The sequence below is a fragment of the Oryza sativa genome, chromosome 10 (genome assembly GCF_034140825.1).
Source record: "Oryza sativa Japonica Group chromosome 10, ASM3414082v1".
NCBI classification, from domain to species: domain Eukaryota; kingdom Viridiplantae; phylum Streptophyta; class Magnoliopsida; order Poales; family Poaceae; genus Oryza; species Oryza sativa.
Genome location: NC_089044.1, coordinates 22,729,668 through 22,746,837, shown reverse-complemented (window position 1 = coordinate 22,746,837; position 17,170 = coordinate 22,729,668). Strand labels below are relative to the sequence as shown.

Here is a 17,170-nt window from a genome sequence, read left to right as displayed (position 1 = left end):
GAAAGAACAAAGGGGACACAAGGCTGACAGGTCCCTGGCTTTCCTTTCTACCCTGTCTCCAAGTTTTTCCACTACCTGTGGGGTGGTATATTAGTACTAGCAAATTAGCAGCATAGTATACTGCTTGTGTTGCTGTTCTCTAGCTAATTGTTCCCGGCAGTTGAGCTATCTGAGACCTTGGGGGTTTGGCATGCATGTCGATGGTTGTTGGATGAACGGGTCCCAGCCTCACGGGAAGGTACACTACCTGTATGTTTGTATTGTATATGTATTCCTCCTGCATTCAAGCAACCTCGTCATCTGAATTGTTTGCACTTGCAGCAATGTTGCAATACTTCTATTGAGGAACTCCTGTTTTCGCGGGTGCATTGATGGATGCCCTCCATGTCCACGAACATGTTCAGTTCCGAAATTTGGACATTATATATATACATTTATCACGCAGTTCTCTCTGAAATTAAATTTGAGGTGATGATTCGGAAATTTGTGTTATGGTTGCATTTCAGTATCAATCAATTTGAGAGGAGACCCTTGTGAGCTGGACAGTGGTCGTCCGTTGATGCACGATTCTCCAGGATACACATCTGTTTTTCTTATGATCAACATTCAACTGGACAAGGAGTTGAACGCTGCTTCTCGGTCTTGGTCCCCTTGTCTGTACCCATCCATTTTGTATTCTATTTTATGCCTCATCTTTTTTTATTTCTTTTTCAGGTGTGGGGCTTGATGCTTCTTCATGTCTTTGTTTTATGTAGACCTGTAGGGTATGAGAAGGCGCCATCGCTTTTGTTTGGATCCAAGGGGAGGGTTCTTCCGATCGAGCCTCACAAAATCACCTTGTGTCAAGTGCTTAGGATGCTGACAAATGACAATGACTGCCATCAAGCGGTAAGTTTTCTAAGTTACAATGCAGTAATTTACGCCTCTAACGCAGTAAAAGAAATTTGAAACAGTGCTCATGTTTAGTTCATGCTCGATTCAGACAACATAGCTGCTTCAGTTTAAATGTACTCATATGCATATTTCATTAAGAAGGAAAGCTCATATCTATATTCATTGACTTTTATCCATTAGTTTCACAGTTCGTCTTATTCAACAAATTACACAAATACTATTTATTTGTTATGTTTTCTTTATCATTAAAGATGCTTTAAGCATAGCTTATAAATTTACTATTTTTACAGAACTTTTAATCAAACGAATGATTAAGTGTATGTCCAAAAGTCCATGAAACTGAAAAAAGGGGATTAGTTCTTTCGCGTCGCTGTAGCTTAGCTGAAAAAACGGGTGTTGGTTGCGTCATGATGCATGGCTACAGTATTAGAGCCAAAGCACGCTTACAGCAGCCGCTGTCATTTTCTAGTGCACGGTGTCGTGTACGCATGCCTTACCTCCCATACTCATTGCATCAGTTCTGATGTAACTACGACTACAGCTGCATCAGTATGATACCTTCGCTATGCCAATTTGTCTGGGGGGTTCCAATTCTCCAATAGAATTAGGGAGTGATCAAGTCATCAAATCATACAGAGCTATTCAAACTTATACTTCTGTTTTTTATAAAAAAAAATCTCTTAAAAAAGGGCTATTCAAAGTAAGGTTAGTGGGTGAGTCAAGCATCCCATAAGAAATTGATGAAGCGCCAAAGAAAGAAGCTAAGGTTAGCAAGATCACTAATGATTATTTGTTGGTAGATCGCCCATCAGCAGAACACAGTGGACTGTTAGGTGCCAGGTTTGTCCCAAGCTGCAAGACGAAAACACACTATAGCTTAATTAGCTTGCCCCATGCATCCAAAATCCACAGGCACATTCTGCCGAGCTGAAGAACACATGATATCCTGTGTCCATCCATTGTCGCTGAGTGTGACGAATTGGCTGCCAATGATCCATGGAATCTCACGCTCCTCCTCGTCGCTTTTACGTGTGCGACCGGCCGTATAATTGGCAATAATCATGTGGTTGCCTCTTGGCTCCGTCACAAAACAGCTCACATGCATGGCAGAGAAATTATGCCGACCGAGCGAGTGAGATCATCATGTGTCTTTAACATTCCAAGCAAAGATGCCGTCGCCTTTTGTTTCTCACGATAGATGGCAATGCATCAAGAGGAAGGATTGGAATCGCTGCGCCGCAAGCAAAAGAGGAGCATAACTGTTGGAAAAAAAAGAACGATCCAGCGTATAGCATGGGGAAAAGAGGGGTCACTTCAGGTTCGAGTTTAGTAAAACAAAAGCGAAATTTTAGGGTTCTTGAGATGAGATCATGACAAGGTACGGAGAAGTATGACGTCTTCTATAGTAAAAAAGAGAGAGAGAGGTGATATTTCTATGTACCTTTCCGATAAATACCACGTTTTCTAGTATAAGAGAAAGAGAGAAGTGATATTTCTGGCTACCTCTAAGGAACATACGTACGTAGGATGAAAGAAAATGGTGGTATTGTTTCTTTTTAGAAAAATAGTTTTGCAATGCAACTTTCAAATCCAAACATTTTGACTACACACGGTGGACAATAGTTCCTCTAGAAGAAAAATGGTACTGCTACTATTGATAAAAGAATAGTAAATATGTATGTGCACGCAATTACTATATTCATTTTTAAATATACAACCCTATTAATTGATTTTTGAACATGACATTTGACCATTCATCTTATTCAAACTTCAGTGTAAATATTTTAAAAAATATAAATCATGCTTAAAACATTTTTTAATATAAAAAAATATAACAAAATAAATATAGTAATATCTTTTAGAAAATAAGACAAACTGTCCAGTCATATTAAAAGTCAACAAAATGACAGTATTTTAAAACGGACGTGATACAAAATTATCCCCAGTTAATATAGTTGAATTCCTAATTTTACTTGAATCCTTCCGACATCACTACATTTCCTTAACTCATTGCCTGTTTTTTCTCCCTAGTTTCTTACTCCCTCCATCCAAAATAAGTTCATATTTGTCTCCTCTTTATATCTAAAATAAGTTTATTTTTAAATAAACATTACATTGTAGTTTAAATGTATTGAAAGTAGATAAAGTAGGGATAATTTTATTGAGATTTGATAAAATAGAATATATTTTAGTCCTTTTGTTTTTTTACTGGTATGTGTGGGAGTGAGATGGATAAAAATGAATTATTTTAAGACGAATGTAGTCCTTTCTTTCCCGTATACGATCCCTTTCCCCTCCCCCTTTCTGCCTGGTCCATCCTCCTCTTTGTACGCGTGATTCGAGTCTCTCCTGCTGGTGCTTTGCAACAGTGCCACTAGCAATTAGCTACAGTGTTTAGTAAGAAAGGTGACACGCATTGTGGCTAATTCTCATCTACACTTATACTCTGCTTTTGATCGTGTTTGGCAAACTGCACTGTAAAAAAGCAATGTGAGCAGTGAGCGCACCATGTATGCAGATGATTGCTAGCTGCTGATCGTAGCTAGGTTTACTACTCTTGCATGCTTACACTGCATATATATAAGTCATCACAAAGCTAATTAACTATTCTTATGTCATGCAATTGCATCTACCTGATGTTAGCTAGCTAAGCTTGGCATTCAATGGGATAAGCATTGCGTCTCTTTCTCGCCTGCGCTAAGCTTAGCTTAGCTTAGCTTAGCTTTCTTTCTCTTTCGGCTTTGCTTCCTGTGGAAGCGACGGATCCTGTTTCGTCCGTTCACTTTGCATTCGTAAAACAGGGATGCTTAAGAGACCTATTAGCTTAGGGACTATACATGCATGTTTAGCCGGAGATTGATTTTTCTGTCTCGAGGGACATTCCCTCAGTTTCTTCCATGCCACATAAATAATTATCAAAAAAAATTAAAAATAAGAAAATAAATCAATATAAGATATACTCCCTTCGTTTTTTTTTATATTACACTGGCTAGCTCAAAATTAATTAGCCAACGTCATACATATAAATATAGAGGTTGTATTAAATTCGATTTCTATAAGCTATAATAAAATAGCAAATTAAGCTGAAACTAGTTAACGTATATTTGCAGTTATATTTATTATTTTGTATGTTTGTGAAGGGTTGTATTTTATATTAATTTATCTGATCTTTTTTTAAAGAAAAAATGACTAATAGATGATACTTAAGAAACGAGGAATATCCAAGATGAAAACACTTTCCCTGTTTAGCCATTTTTGTATGTGTGGTTGGTTACAACCGAGAGAAGAGAAAATATCACAGGAGAGAGCCAGCATCTTCTCCATGTCATTTCTCATGGTTTTTTTTATACTCTTTTATTGTTTTGTGTGTTGCTCGGGTCGTCAGTTGAGATGCTGTCACGCGTGGCGTTTAAGCTCATCATGCGACAATTATGTTGTTTTTGCGGTGACTGTTTGGGAGGTGACCTTTGGCGATACTTCTTGTCGACTCGACGGCCATTGTTGCACAAAACTGAAATGCACTGGACATCATCTTTTTTTTAAAAAAACAAATAAATCAGCACGAGATTATGTTATTTCATTAAATATAGAGAAATCATCCTACATGCTCTGCTGTGAAACTACGTACTTATCTAAAAAAACTACGTCTAAAACAATAATTATGCTTGTTATTCAATGATTAAAACTTCTCCAATCTTAACAAAAATCACCCCCGGGTGGAGAGAACTAATAGTTCATATGTGTGGCACAGTGGCAGTGTGAATCTGTGTTAATTAACCGGGTGATTTATGCTGTACTAGGAAACTAGGCAGAGTACTGATGATGATGGCGTCTAATGGAGAGTGCGAGGCACATGCAAATGTGCAATGGAGGTGGTGTGAAAACACAATGATGCCATGCATGATGGACCTATTTTATTCTACTTGTTGCGCCCTTTCTTGATGCCCTTTAATTTGCAGTTGACACAGATGAGCAGCACACTCACTCGATCCATGGATAAGTAAAGGCAAAATTATAGAGAGAGAGAGTTGCAACTGCATGCGAAAATACGACATGACAGTATAATACTTCATCCGTCCAAAAATATAAGGGATTTTGAGTTTTTTGTTTGCACTGTTTGACCACTCATCTTATTTAGAAAATTTATGTAAATATAAAAAACAAAAAGTTATGCTTAAAATATTTTAGATAATAAAGCGAGTCAAAAAAATAAATAATAACTTTATTTTTTTTAATAAAACGAGTGATCAAATAGTGCAAACAAAAACTCACGAACGGGGCGAGTATGCTGCAGCGAAAAAGTTTGCACGATACGAGGGTAAACGTGGGCAGGGAGGGGGTGATGACTGATGAGATGAGACCTCGCGTGTGCCTGATCCTGACCAGGGCAGATTTTGCGACTGTTTCGTTGTTATCATTAGACGTCGTTCCACTTTTAGCTAGGGCCGGACGGTAATCAGGTCAGAAGCGTTGCACCAAACCTAGGAATTCCAGGCCACTTCTCGCAGCCACCCAGGAACAACTTGACTTCTTTTTTTTTTTCTTTTTCTTTTGCCCCTACTAGAAATGGAACGACTTGACATATCGCGATAGAAATGTTTTTTTAAGAACTGATAGAAATGGATATGGATGAATTTAGGTTGCGTTTAGTTATAGGGGTGTAAAGTTTTAACGTGTCACATCGGGTACGCCGGTACAAATTAGTCGGAATATGTGCAATTAGTTATTTTTTAGCCTATATTTAATACTCCAGACGTGTTTCCAAATATTCTGTAAATATTCGATATGACATGGTGTAAAGTTTTGCTAGGGGAAGTAAACGGGGCCTTACTGTGCTATGTAACGTGGGTTGCTGATATTTGATGTGAGATAGTATGTCAGAGGATCTGTTTTCGATGAGCATTCTTCACATTTCCCACACATAACAATACAAGAGAAACACTCGAATGCTATAGACTTTAACAAGTCTTAATGTAATTATCTACTATTTAAATAAACTTTAATGTATTTATCAATCATTTTCAAAAACTACAATATAATGATTGCTTAAAAGATGAAATTATTTTGAGACAAATAATATGATGAAAATATATTTATGTTAGGACGGAGGAAGTATTGAATAGAAAAAATGTTATACGTACAAAGTTATTCACACAAAACTTTTATGAACGTTGATGTGGCAAGATGGGAGTAAATATAAGATTTTCTGTAACTTTTACAGTTCGATAGTTAACAGCTATATTTGAAAGATTTTTTTAAGTACGCTTGACACGCTCTATCAAAGAAGGCATCGCAACGCTTTGCGAAAGAGAGAGAAGCCATGAAACCTTTTGTTGCAATGTTGTTGAGCCGTAGAGTTGACCACGAAAATCCATTCCTAAGCCCACCCGATGCCACAGAACGCGTCTCCACAATTTGGGCTGGATTGTGATACCTGTATCCAATGTACCAACGGTATGGGCCAGTGGGCCGGGAAAGGGACAAAATTGTTCTGAAACTGAAAGCACAGACACACAAACAAGACTATCCCATTCCCAGCTACCGCTAACCATGATCAGCCACACTGCCACAGCACAGGAAAATGATAAAACATTAACATCAGGGGCACCATAAGTCTCACAATCAGCAGCAATGCAGCATGATAATGGTGATGACCATTTTCAGAAACAAATGTAGTACTGTAAACATACAGCAGGGAACTCAATCCAGGTAAACTTTCACATTGATCCCATTGTCAATCAGGGACTGAACCACCGCCCTTATCTTCCCCTCAAACTTGTCCCGCTCCCTCGGCGTGTAAGTGCAGGTGTAGACGTCAGCCTCCTTGGCCCTCTCTGCCAGGAAGCGACCCACGGCAAGGCAGGCCGGAATGTCCGACCTCGACTTGAGGGCCGCCTTGATGTCCTTGGAGTTGGTCCCGGCCACCGCGACCTGCCTGCACGTCGTGCGGTGGGTGAGGGACGCCGAGACGAAGCGCTTGGAGATGAAGACGTCGAGCGTGAAGGGCTCCATGTAGGCGATGGTGCGCTGCTTGAAGGAGATGTGCTTGTGCGGGTTCTTTGATCTCTTCTCCTTCTTGTATGTGTATGGTTTGCTGTTGTCTTCGTCCATAAAGTCCTCCACACCAAAGAAGCTCCTGGAAGAGCTTAACATCTGGAGAAGAAGAGAAAGCACAGTTCATAGACTACCAGTGAGTGAAAATGAACAAGGAAACACAAATCAAACGATGGCTATCAGCTAGTGCATTAAGACCTTAAGGGTAACTAAATATCAAAATGTTATGTCTTGCGGTGCCATCATATCTGAATAACTGAATTGTGGTGTCACTGTATTCTCAATTTGATTATATGCGCAGAACCTGTGAATGATTGTGGAATAACTCGAAAAGATTAGAAAGCTCTAAGCCCCGAGGAATGCAGAGTCAAATTTCACAAACACAGTTAGTGCAAGGCTGCAAGCTTAGCAGTGTAAATTTCAGATCTGTGAGTTATGGTAATTTTGCACCTTTGTCACTTCCATGTATTTACCACTAAGAAAAGGCTAATTTTAGTATTTGCGAGCATTTAAAGCAATGTGGGATAAATCTAATTCCAGTTACTCAATGTTCATCATCAAACATGATAATCAGATTTGTTCTTGCACATGTGGTTATCTCACAGCAGAAATGTTTATACTACCATTTTTTCACAAACACATTTATACTACCGTTTGAGCTACGACAGATGTATAGCATCGATATCTCATCTGTCAAAACTGATTACAATCTAGACCACTGAGATTATTGATGCCATTGTCTTTCACATTGTTTCCCCACAAAATCCATACGGCGCAGGATTTAAAAGGTGATCTTCGGTGCTACGAAGTAACCAGAAGAATTTTGATAGCCTTTCATCATCATCATAACAGATACAACAATGACTAAATTTCTGTTGTCCCGTAAAGACCAAAGTTAGTACATCAATATTTGTATCTTCACATCACTCAAAAGTGTCTTGTGTTCTTGTTCATGCCAGAGCAATGCAACAACAGATAGCAGTCAGAGAACCAGAGCATGAGTTGAGTTACCTGCCCGCTGTGAAATCTACTCCAACAAGCATGAAGTGCCCCAGGATGGTTGCCTTCTTGAAGAGCATAAGCCCCTCTCCTCCACGACTGGCACAGGATGTTCCTCAGCATCTCTGGAGCCTGACTGGATTCGGGGTTGGGCTAGGGGAGGAAGGGGTCCTTGCGTTGAGAGGGAGACCTCGGCGGCGGCGACGCACCACCGCCGGAGCCACTGGGATGGGACAGGGAGGTGGTCGGATTCTAAAGATGGAGGAGGGGTTAGGAGGCGGTAGCCGCCGGAGGCGGGGAAGCAGGGCGTGCGCGACGGATAAGAGGAGCAGAGGGCGGCGACGGTGGGAGGGTCGGAGGCCGGAGGCGGTGGACGCCCACGGCCGGCGGCGACCGGGAGAGCTGGATGCGGCGGCGGAGGGTGGCACGGGCGAGAACGCCGCCGCCGCCGCACACGGGGACGATGAATACTGGGACCTAATGGGCCGAACTGTGCGGCCCACGTGAACTGCTTAATGGGCCGGCCTTGACAAGCCCATTTCCACTGTCTCCGCCCACGTGGCGTCTCCTCCCTCTCGCCGTCGCCGCCCACTCCGACCTTGTCTCTCTCATCGCCGCCGCCGGTGAGCACCGGCGCACCGGCGCACCGGCCACCGCCTGGCCACAGAGCTCGCGCGAGCAAAGCTGAGGTAATTCAGGTGGTAAATTGCACCTACTCTTTCTTTTTTTAGCTGCTATTTTAGGGATTGTTTTGTTATAGATGGTTTTCGGTATGAAATTTCGTCGAATTGCAGGTTTGCAACTCCTTTTCTTTGCTCTATCATTTGTTTCCTGGTAAATTTTCAGTGAAATTCCAAACGTTCTATTAACGAATTGTCTATGTGCTCTCTGCTTCTGTATGATTTTACTGTTCATCAATCATCAGAAACCGATTCCTTCCTTTTCTTGCTCATGTGCTTCAATGAATTCTTTTGTTTCCAAACTAGTCCAGCTAGCCCTTGATGGAGAATATACACTCCCAACCACTGTGATGATTACTGATTAGTTCAAACAATGTACATACTCCTAACTTGTCCTAACCATGAATGCTACTGAACATTGCCAAACTTGTCCTAACCATGGTACTTGCTAGCATACAGTAGCAAGAACACCATGGCCAACCAACCTGCCATTGATTCTGCTGCTGCTGATGATGATTTCATCCTAAACTAAAGCCAAACAAATTGTCAAACACTGATCAGCACAGTTCAGCGAACTGTTCCTCCCACATCTGATCGATCTCCCTCACCACCACAACCAAAAGGTGGACCGCCAATGAATGAGTGAATGATCCAAGGGGAAACCCTGCTCGCCATGTAATTGCAAGAGGGGGAATCCAATCCAATCCAACCAAAAACCAAGATCGAATCAATGCGTTAGATGGATCACTGCACTGTTCCACTCGTACACATCTTCTGAAAACCCTGACGACTCTCTGCTGCCTGCCTGCCTGTGATGTGAGCATTACTACACCCATTCACTGCCTACACAATACACAGTAGCTGCCTAGCTAGCTGTAACTGCAATGCTGCCCCCTGCTGCCATGCAATGCAAAGCATATATGCATATGTGCAATTGGTCTATAGTAGCTTCCATCAAGCAGATGTGGTGCCTTAGAGTGTGTTTAGTTCACGCCAAAATTAAAAGTTTGGTTGAAATTGAAACGATGTGATGAAAAAGTTGGAAGTTTTTGTGTGTAGGAAAGTTTTGATGCGATGAAAAAATTAAAGTTTAAAGAAAAAGTTTGGAACTAAACTCGGCCAGAGTTTTAGACCTTTCAGCAGTCAGTCGCACGGACTCACAGTCAGTTTTTACTGATGAAAACCGGTCCGAACCTTCCGGACAAGATCGAAAACACAAAACCTATTGGTTTTTCAGTCTTTTGAAAAAAAAATCAAACTGATCTCATCAGCTTTGTCCGAATTTCGTCGGTTCTTGTCGGATTACCAACGGTTTCCACGAAATCCTAAGGTACCGCTCGTGAGCAGTTTTCAGTTCGGTATTAGGACCGTCAACCCTGCTCAGTACTGATAGGTTCACAGCTCACAAAGCAGAGATTACAGCAAAAAGAAAGAGATCATTTTGCATATACCACTCTTCTTAATGAAATTTGTTTTTGCCGGGTTCTTAATGAAATTTGGTCGGGACAGCAAAAGAACATAAAGAGATCATCAGGAGTTGTAAGGCGTGTTCTTTTTAGAGGTTATTTTTAGCTTATTAGTTAGTTACACACCAAAGCGAGAAATATGATCATCATATGATAAATTAAGTACCATAATTACAAAAAAATTGAAAAATGGATTTATTTAATTTTTTTTAAAAGCACTTTATATATAAATTTTTTTTACATTAAATGTACCATTTAGAAATTTGAAAAGCGTATACGACGAGGAGTAGCCAAGTTCAAGAACAAGCACAGTAGTGTGTTAGTATTATTGTGTGGGCATCGTGCTGCAGATCGAGTGAAAAGGGAAAACAGTCACCAAACACACACTGCTTCCTGGGACATGCAAAGGAGGAGAGCATTAACAACGGCATTGATGCCATTACCTACCTACCTCGTGAAACTTTGCCGGCAGCATGAACTGATCATCTCTGATCATGTCGATTCCACGCCCCCATGGTGTTAGTAGAGAATACTAGGCCATCTGCTCGCGTATCTCGTAGACATGATCTTTGCTATCTGCTGAAGCGATCGAGTTTAGGTAGGAATTGGGGCAGTGTGAGTTAACACAACAGTGTGCCCTTATGCCGTGCTTGATTGGCAAATGGATTAAAGAACCGCTTTTCTAAGTACTTTTGACTTGATTAGGCAGAGCTCCTGACCTTGCCCTTTGAAACGAAAACTAATCAGCGACTTGCCGCTAATCCGCAAAGTTTGATTCTTTGTTTTGGATGCAGACCAAACTTTGATCCACAGCAAAGGCCCTTGGACAAAGAATGTTAGGAGCAGTGCCACTCACCGTACAAAAGTATAATATCGATCTTGGACTTTGGAGTGCTGGAGCCAGTGGCTGCCACTGTTGTACAGTCGAGGTCAACCGAAGAATCACGCAAGGAAACATTCACACAGAGAGAAAATAAAATAAAGAAAAGAGAAGAGAAGAGAGAAGTTTTTAGTGGTAACAATGGCGAGTTCTTGGTCGATCGGTCTCCATTACTCTGCGTCAGTGCAGGCGTGCAGCAGCAGTGCGAGCATTTACTCGCCTCCACCAACTGATTCGCTTCACCGCAATAACTCCCCCCTACCTCCTCACTCTACTACTCGTCTACTACTCCCCCATCGCCATCGTCTCCCACACCTCCGAATTCCGAATCCCTCCTCACTTGCTCCCTGCACTGCAGTGCACCAAGCAGCAGCAGCAGCAGCGACACGGCGACGTGGTGCTATTAATTTCGTCGCCGCCGTCTCGCGCAGCTGCCAGGCCACCACTGTGCGCGCGATGCTCTTTGCCCCCCGCGAAGACGAGCAGCGGCAGCAGCTTCCATGCTTGGCGATTCGATGCCATGTAGGAAGACGAAGATGATGAAGCTAGCGTAGCCTAGTGATGGCTCAACCCGCCATGGAAGGGACGGTGCAGGGTGGAGGAGGAGGAGGAGGAGGAGCACAAGAACCTCGCGGACAGTACGGCGGAGGCGGCAAGAACGGCGGCGACGCCTCCCCGCGCAAGCATGCCGCTGCCGCTGCCGCTGCCGCCTTGCCGCGACACCGGCGATCCAAGAGGTGATCTTTGATTTCTCTCTTCACATTTGCAGTGCAAGTTTGGGATTTTTAACTTGTGCCTAGGAATGGTTACTGTTCTTGAGCCAGTGCTTCTTCCGATCGGAGCCTGGAGCCATGCAAGCACGCGGCGTTGCACGATCAGCGCTGCACCCAAGCAGCACAGGCGACGCCGAGCTCTCATCACCAACCGGACGCGACGACGAGGAAATCCCACGCCGCCGCCGCCGCCGCCGCCGAGGGCTCCTCCATCCACCATGTACTGACGAGAGATCGCAGCAGGGCGAGCGCGTCGCCGAACCATCGCGTCTCGCTGGAGAATGATGTGAGTTTTTTTTCTTTCGCGAACACGTAAAAGGATTGCACCGTCAATATATTAGAAGAGAGGAGAATGATGTGAGTGAGGATCGTCATGCAAAATAGCTTAAGCCATGCCGATTTTTGCCTACTGTGCAGTTCTGAAAATGATGATTGATTGATTGATTGTTGTTATGTGTGCGTTGTTTCTGAATTCTAGCAGATCAGGCAGCTGCAGCTTAACCTGCATCAGGAGAGGTCGATCCGGATCATGCTTGACCGGGCGATTGGCCGCGCATCCAGCACTCTGTCTCCTGGCCACATGCATTTCCCAGCTCAGGTGTGATGGTTTTCCTGCCTCTGCAGAATTTCCCCTTGCGACTGTTAATTGATTCGTGTGCTACACTGAGCAGATAAATTGAGCGTTTTAATTGTGCTTGCAATGTCTCAGCAATGCTGTTGCAAGTTTAATTGTATCTCCTTGGATAACTGATTAATCCTCTTTAAATTCCTTTTTTTTCCCATGAAAAATCGGTTTAAGGGAACATGGTAATTCAGTTATGATACTAGACAGACATACTTCTGCATTAATGGGATGCCTTGTAATTTCAGTAAAGCAATTATTAAATCAAGAGGGGACAAACGGATAAGTGCTGGCTCCATCATTTTCAAGTTATTGTGTTCAATAAGTGGTTTTTGTTGTCCCTGCAGACAAAGGAACTGATTGCAGAGATTGAATTGCTTGAAGAGGAAATCGCAAACCGTGAGCAGCATGTTCTTACCCTCTACAGAAGCATCTTCGATCAATCTGCGTCTGGAGCATCCTCAGGGCAGAGTTCTGGTCTTTCTTCCCCAGCGCATACCAAGAGTATCAGCTCTAGAACAAGACGGCATCCGAGCATAATATCGAGTGCATTTTGCTCATCTAAGAAGCTCCCGCTCCAACCTTTCCAAATCATGACATCGGTATCGGAGTCGGGGAGATCGAAGAGTATGCTGAAAACCAAGATTAAGCATGAATCTTTCTCAAGTGAAACATTGGATATTCACCCTGCAACCTTCCCACCAGATCCAAGGAAGGTAAAACATCTGAGAAGAAAATCAACCTTTTTACAAGCATTTAGCAAAATCCTCAAAACGACTATCATATTTATTTCTGTGTATGTCATGCTGCCAATTTTTAACCTAGTCTTTTATATGCCCTTTTGAGGAATCATAGGTGCTAGTCAATCATCAGCCGAAAATCTATTTTAGGGTGCATATTTCATGTTCATTGTGTTTGATTCAGAAACATGCCACAGTGATGCTTTATTCCCCAGATTTATACCTTGAGCCTGTTGGTTTTAATTCAGAAGATGTTCTAAAAGCAGAAAATCACATATTGGACTTATCTTGACTATTGTTTTGCCTTTTCTTCCTTAAAAAAAGCTTCCTTATTCAGGAAGTAGTTCTTTGACTCGGACCCTGAAAGATCACCTCTACCAATGTCCAAGCAAAATATCCGAAGAAATGGTTAGATGCATGGCCTCCATATACTGTCTTCTTCGCACCGAGTGTCCCGAAAACCCTGAAAAGGTCCGTTCACCATTCTTGTCGAGGTCATCAACAAATGTCATTCTTCCTCGGAGAGGAAACGGAGAGGACACTAATTTGTCAAACACCAAATGTACGGTGGAAGTATCTTCAATATCAGCTGATAAGAATCACATGCCAGATGTCTCTTATGCAATTACGCACTACAGGTTGGTCCAAAATAATATAATCTACACATCATGAAAACATAATATATATGCTCCTGACAATAACATAACAAATTTCACTGTGTTGTTTTGGGTGCAGGTTGCTTGTGGAGCAGCTTGAAAGGGTTGATCTGAGTATGTCAGAAACCAATATTAAATTGGCCTTCTGGATCAATGTGTATAATTCTCTTGTCATGCATGTAATTGCTGGATACTCTACAGTGGTTACTGTTATTCTTTATACTTATACTTTTAATGCTCTTACTGCTTATATTGATTTGCATATAATTCGCTTGCAGGCATATCTAGCATATGGCATTCCAAACAGTTCTCTGAAAAGAATGGCTCTATTTCACAAGGTGAAAAAGATATTCTAGTAATATCTATTCCTGCAATGTAAGCATACTGTGCTTGCTACCGAATTATTGAGTTTTTCACTTACAAATAAATCACCGTAAGCAGGCTGCCTACAATATTGGAGGCCATGCAGTCACGGCCAATTCCATCGAACACGCTCTACTATGCTGCAGATCTCCACGGATTGGTCGTGTATGTATGACTTGCACTTTCATGCTGAATTTTAACTTGTGCTTCAGATTGTTCATAAGAAGTATAGATAATTTCAGGCTAAAATTCTATAAATGAACAAAAAAAATGAAATCATTTTTCCTAAATGAGTATGTCATAAGTATATTTGACATTGATTCTGCACTTCTGAGTTCCAAACCAAGATCCTAAATTTACTGTTTGACTGGCCTACTGGTCTAGGTGGTCTTTATATGAACATCAATGAAACAAACCAAAGAACATCACTTATGATAACTGATACGAATTTCACTGCCATGTAGTACATAGCAATCAGCTAAGTTAGGAGTAGCAGAGAAGGCACAATACTGATGACTCACCCTCATACTTGCAGTGGTTTGAATCCATACTGTCGACGGCGATGCGGAAGAAATGCGCAGATGAGAAGCAACTCGTCCAGCTCAAATTCGGCCTGCCGGACTGCCAGCCTCTCGCCCTGTTCGCTCTGTGCACAGGAGCTTCATCTGATCCCATGGTAATTGTCGATTTGACACTGCACAACAAAACCACCGTGCAGCTCCACTGCTTGTTATTGTTCTGAACTCTGAAGAAAATGGCAAGCTAAAAAGAAAAATGTTTCAGCTGAAGGTGTACACGGCGAAGAACATCAGTGAGGAGCTGGAGCGTGCGAAGCGGGAGTTCCTGCAGGCGAGCGTGGTGGTGAGGAAGTCCAAGAAGGTGTTCCTGCCGCGCCTCGTCGAGCGGTACGCCCGGGAGGCCGGCCTCGCCGGCGCCGACGAGCTCCTCGCGTGGGCGCGCGACAACGCCGACGCCCGCGCCACCCAGGACGCCATCCAGCGGCTGTGCGTCGACGCCGGCGGCGGCCGGAGGAAGGCAGCGCAGGCCGTCGAGTGGCTCCCCTACAACGCCAGGTTCCGCTACGCCTTCCCCCGGACCATGGTCGACAAGCCACTCTTCTGAGCAAGAAACAAGCGTACATTCTGATGCTCCAATGTTTCGCGCTGCATTGTTGTTTTGTGATCTTGAGATGAAGAATTGAAGATGAGATGAGATCAGTGACAAAGTTCAGAAGTGCTACATCTATTTTTGCTGTGCCGTGTACAGAATTGGATTGTTGCTAATATCTAGTAGCAATGGATTCCTTGAGAATGTTGCTGTGTTTTTGGACTGGATGGTTCATTGCAAATGGCAGGTAAGACTGGATCGAGCAATTAAAATGGTTGGTTTGCAAAACATGAACAGAGAGAGTACTGACAGTGGCAGCTACGAAGCTGTGTGTGTGTTGGGGGGGGGGGGGGGGTAAATTATCCATGTGTTTCGCGACGAACACGAGGAAGAAGATAAGCTGGCAGAATCGGCGATTTCGTTGGGGAATGAGACGATTTTCGTTCGGATGCTACGGTACGCTGCCCGTCCACTACAGTGACTATGCACCGTCCACTACAGTGACTACACTGCCCTTTCCTGCCCGCCTGAACACGGCGTGCGCAGGGATAGCAGCCCTCTCGGATCATGTCTTCTAAATGAACATTTATGCCTTCTTTAAAAATAAAAAAATAAAGTTTTTTTTTAAAAAAGTGAACAGTTTATCGTGGTGCAATGCAACTAGATTAAAATCCTTTGCCTTAGGTCAGGTGACTTTAGAGTTACTAGCATGTGAGTCCATAGCAAAGAGGTGCTCAAATGCCAGTAGTGGCTCAAAGAAGTCATGTGATTTAAGTCAAAGAATCTCAATTTAATGCAACTAGGTTTCCGTACCGCCAGTTACCACTTACCGTATATGTGGTTAAGGTCCTTTTTGAGTTGGTGTTTGAAACTGATAAAGATAAAAATGAAGTTGACTCACATAAAAAGCAAGAACTGTTAGTACATGATTAATTAAGTTTTTATTATTACAAACTTGATAAATGGATATACTTGATATTTTAAAGAAATTTTTATATAGAAAGTTTTCATAAGAAACACACCGTTTAACAGTTTGAAAAACCTGCTAACGGAAACCGAAGTAAAATTTAAATTTAAGGGCTTCGTAACCTATAAAGATCAAAACAAAGCATGCTAACAGAAATCGAAGTAAAATCTAAATTAAGAGCTTCGTAACCCATAAAGATCAAAAGAAGGGCATGTTTGGCTGCCGGGGTTGCGGCGCACTGGAACAGTCCAACAAGCTCTAAGATAGTAGGGACTGCAGCTGCTGCACAGCTTGCAGAACAGGCCCTTAGACTTTTAGTAAATATTGTTAGCTTTTTTATTATTCAACCCTGATAACTGGATTGTTACCTATCTTTTATCGGTATGATGCGGTAACCCCTCCTTCCCCAGTAAGTTAAATCCTGGACACTATAAAGACATAACATGTATTTACTTAAAGAGTAATTGAAATAATATTTCGTAGTATAACGCAGGATAGGCGTTTTGTTCACTGAAAACAAATACATTGGCTTTATTATAAACAAACATGGACATTGGAACTTGTGATAAATATTAAACTTTATGGTGATTAAGGTACATGAGATTGGGAATGGACTAGGAATGTGAGTATGAGATATACTTAACAGTGTAATGGCAAGTGATGCGTGGTTTCAATCTTAATGGCTCATGTTAAATCTCCAACACGCTTATTGTTTCTTCTTAAAAAAATATTCAGAGTGATGTCTCTCCTTTCAAATTTTATTTTTGTTTGGAGTGTGAGTACGAGATCTAGTCTCTTTTTAGGCTAAGTTCGGGAGACAAGGTTCGTGACCTTGCCTCCTAACACAAAAAACAAAGTAAAGAATTAACGCGAGATTAATTACGCATTAGCTAAAAATCATAAAAATATTAATATAATTTTTAAAGCAACTTTTCTATACAATTTTTTTTATAAAATATACACCATTTA

General features: G+C 42.1%; 2 protein-coding genes and 2 long non-coding RNA genes across 5 annotated transcripts; 3 read left to right on the top strand and 1 right to left on the bottom strand.

Annotated features, from left to right (window-relative positions):
• Positions 1-94: 94 nt before the first annotated feature.
• LOC107279217 (uncharacterized) lies at positions 95-633 on the top strand. Its single transcript, XR_003238912.2, has 3 exons — positions 95-238; positions 322-403; positions 507-633. It is a non-coding gene; the product is annotated as an uncharacterized lncRNA (long non-coding RNA).
• Positions 634-753: 120 nt separating this feature from the next.
• On the top strand, positions 754-8,147 carry LOC136353613 (uncharacterized). Its single transcript, XR_010736937.1, has 2 exons — positions 754-888; positions 7,908-8,147. It is a non-coding gene; the product is annotated as an uncharacterized lncRNA (long non-coding RNA).
• On the bottom strand, positions 6,466-8,379 carry LOC4349373 (uncharacterized). The gene is made up of 2 exons (XM_015758951.3): positions 7,960-8,379; positions 6,466-7,047 (listed from the first exon to the last, which is right to left on the bottom strand). Exons 1-2 carry the CDS (start codon positions 8,068-8,070, stop codon positions 6,595-6,597), a joined length of 564 nt encoding a protein of 187 aa, XP_015614437.1. The 5' UTR covers positions 8,071-8,379; the 3' UTR covers positions 6,466-6,594.
• Positions 8,380-11,253: 2,874 nt separating this feature from the next.
• Positions 11,254-15,438, top strand: LOC4349372 (uncharacterized). 2 transcript variants are annotated; one of them, XM_015758948.3, is made up of 10 exons: positions 11,254-11,710; positions 11,798-12,032; positions 12,228-12,344; positions 12,716-13,084; positions 13,433-13,746; positions 13,844-13,943; positions 14,043-14,102; positions 14,206-14,292; positions 14,663-14,803; positions 14,911-15,438. In XM_015758948.3, exons 1-10 carry the CDS (start codon positions 11,535-11,537, stop codon positions 15,247-15,249), a joined length of 1,938 nt encoding a protein of 645 aa, XP_015614434.1. In that variant the 5' UTR covers positions 11,254-11,534; the 3' UTR covers positions 15,250-15,438. The 2 variants fall into 2 exon arrangements, with proteins under 2 accessions (XP_015614434.1, XP_015614433.1); XM_015758947.3 differs by having other exon boundaries at positions 12,225-12,344.
• Positions 15,439-17,170: the final 1,732 nt, after the last annotated feature.

Coding starts and splice junctions, on each gene's coding strand:
- LOC4349372 (XM_015758947.3), top strand. CDS start 11,535: ATGGCTCAACCCGCCATGGAAGGGACGGTGCAGGGTGGAGGAGGAGGA. Junction 12,033..12,224: donor GCGTCTCGCTGGAGAATGAT/GTGAGTTTTTTT, acceptor TCTGAATTCTAG/CAGATCAGGCAGCTGCAGCT. Junction 14,804..14,910: donor GAGCTTCATCTGATCCCATG/GTAATTGTCGAT, acceptor AAAATGTTTCAG/CTGAAGGTGTACACGGCGAA.
- LOC4349373 (XM_015758951.3), bottom strand. CDS start 8,070: ATGCTGAGGAACATCCTGTGCCAGTCGTGGAGGAGAGGGGCTTATGCT. Junction 7,048..7,959: donor GTAGATTTCACAGCGGGCAG/GTAACTCAACTC, acceptor CTTCTTCTCCAG/ATGTTAAGCTCTTCCAGGAG.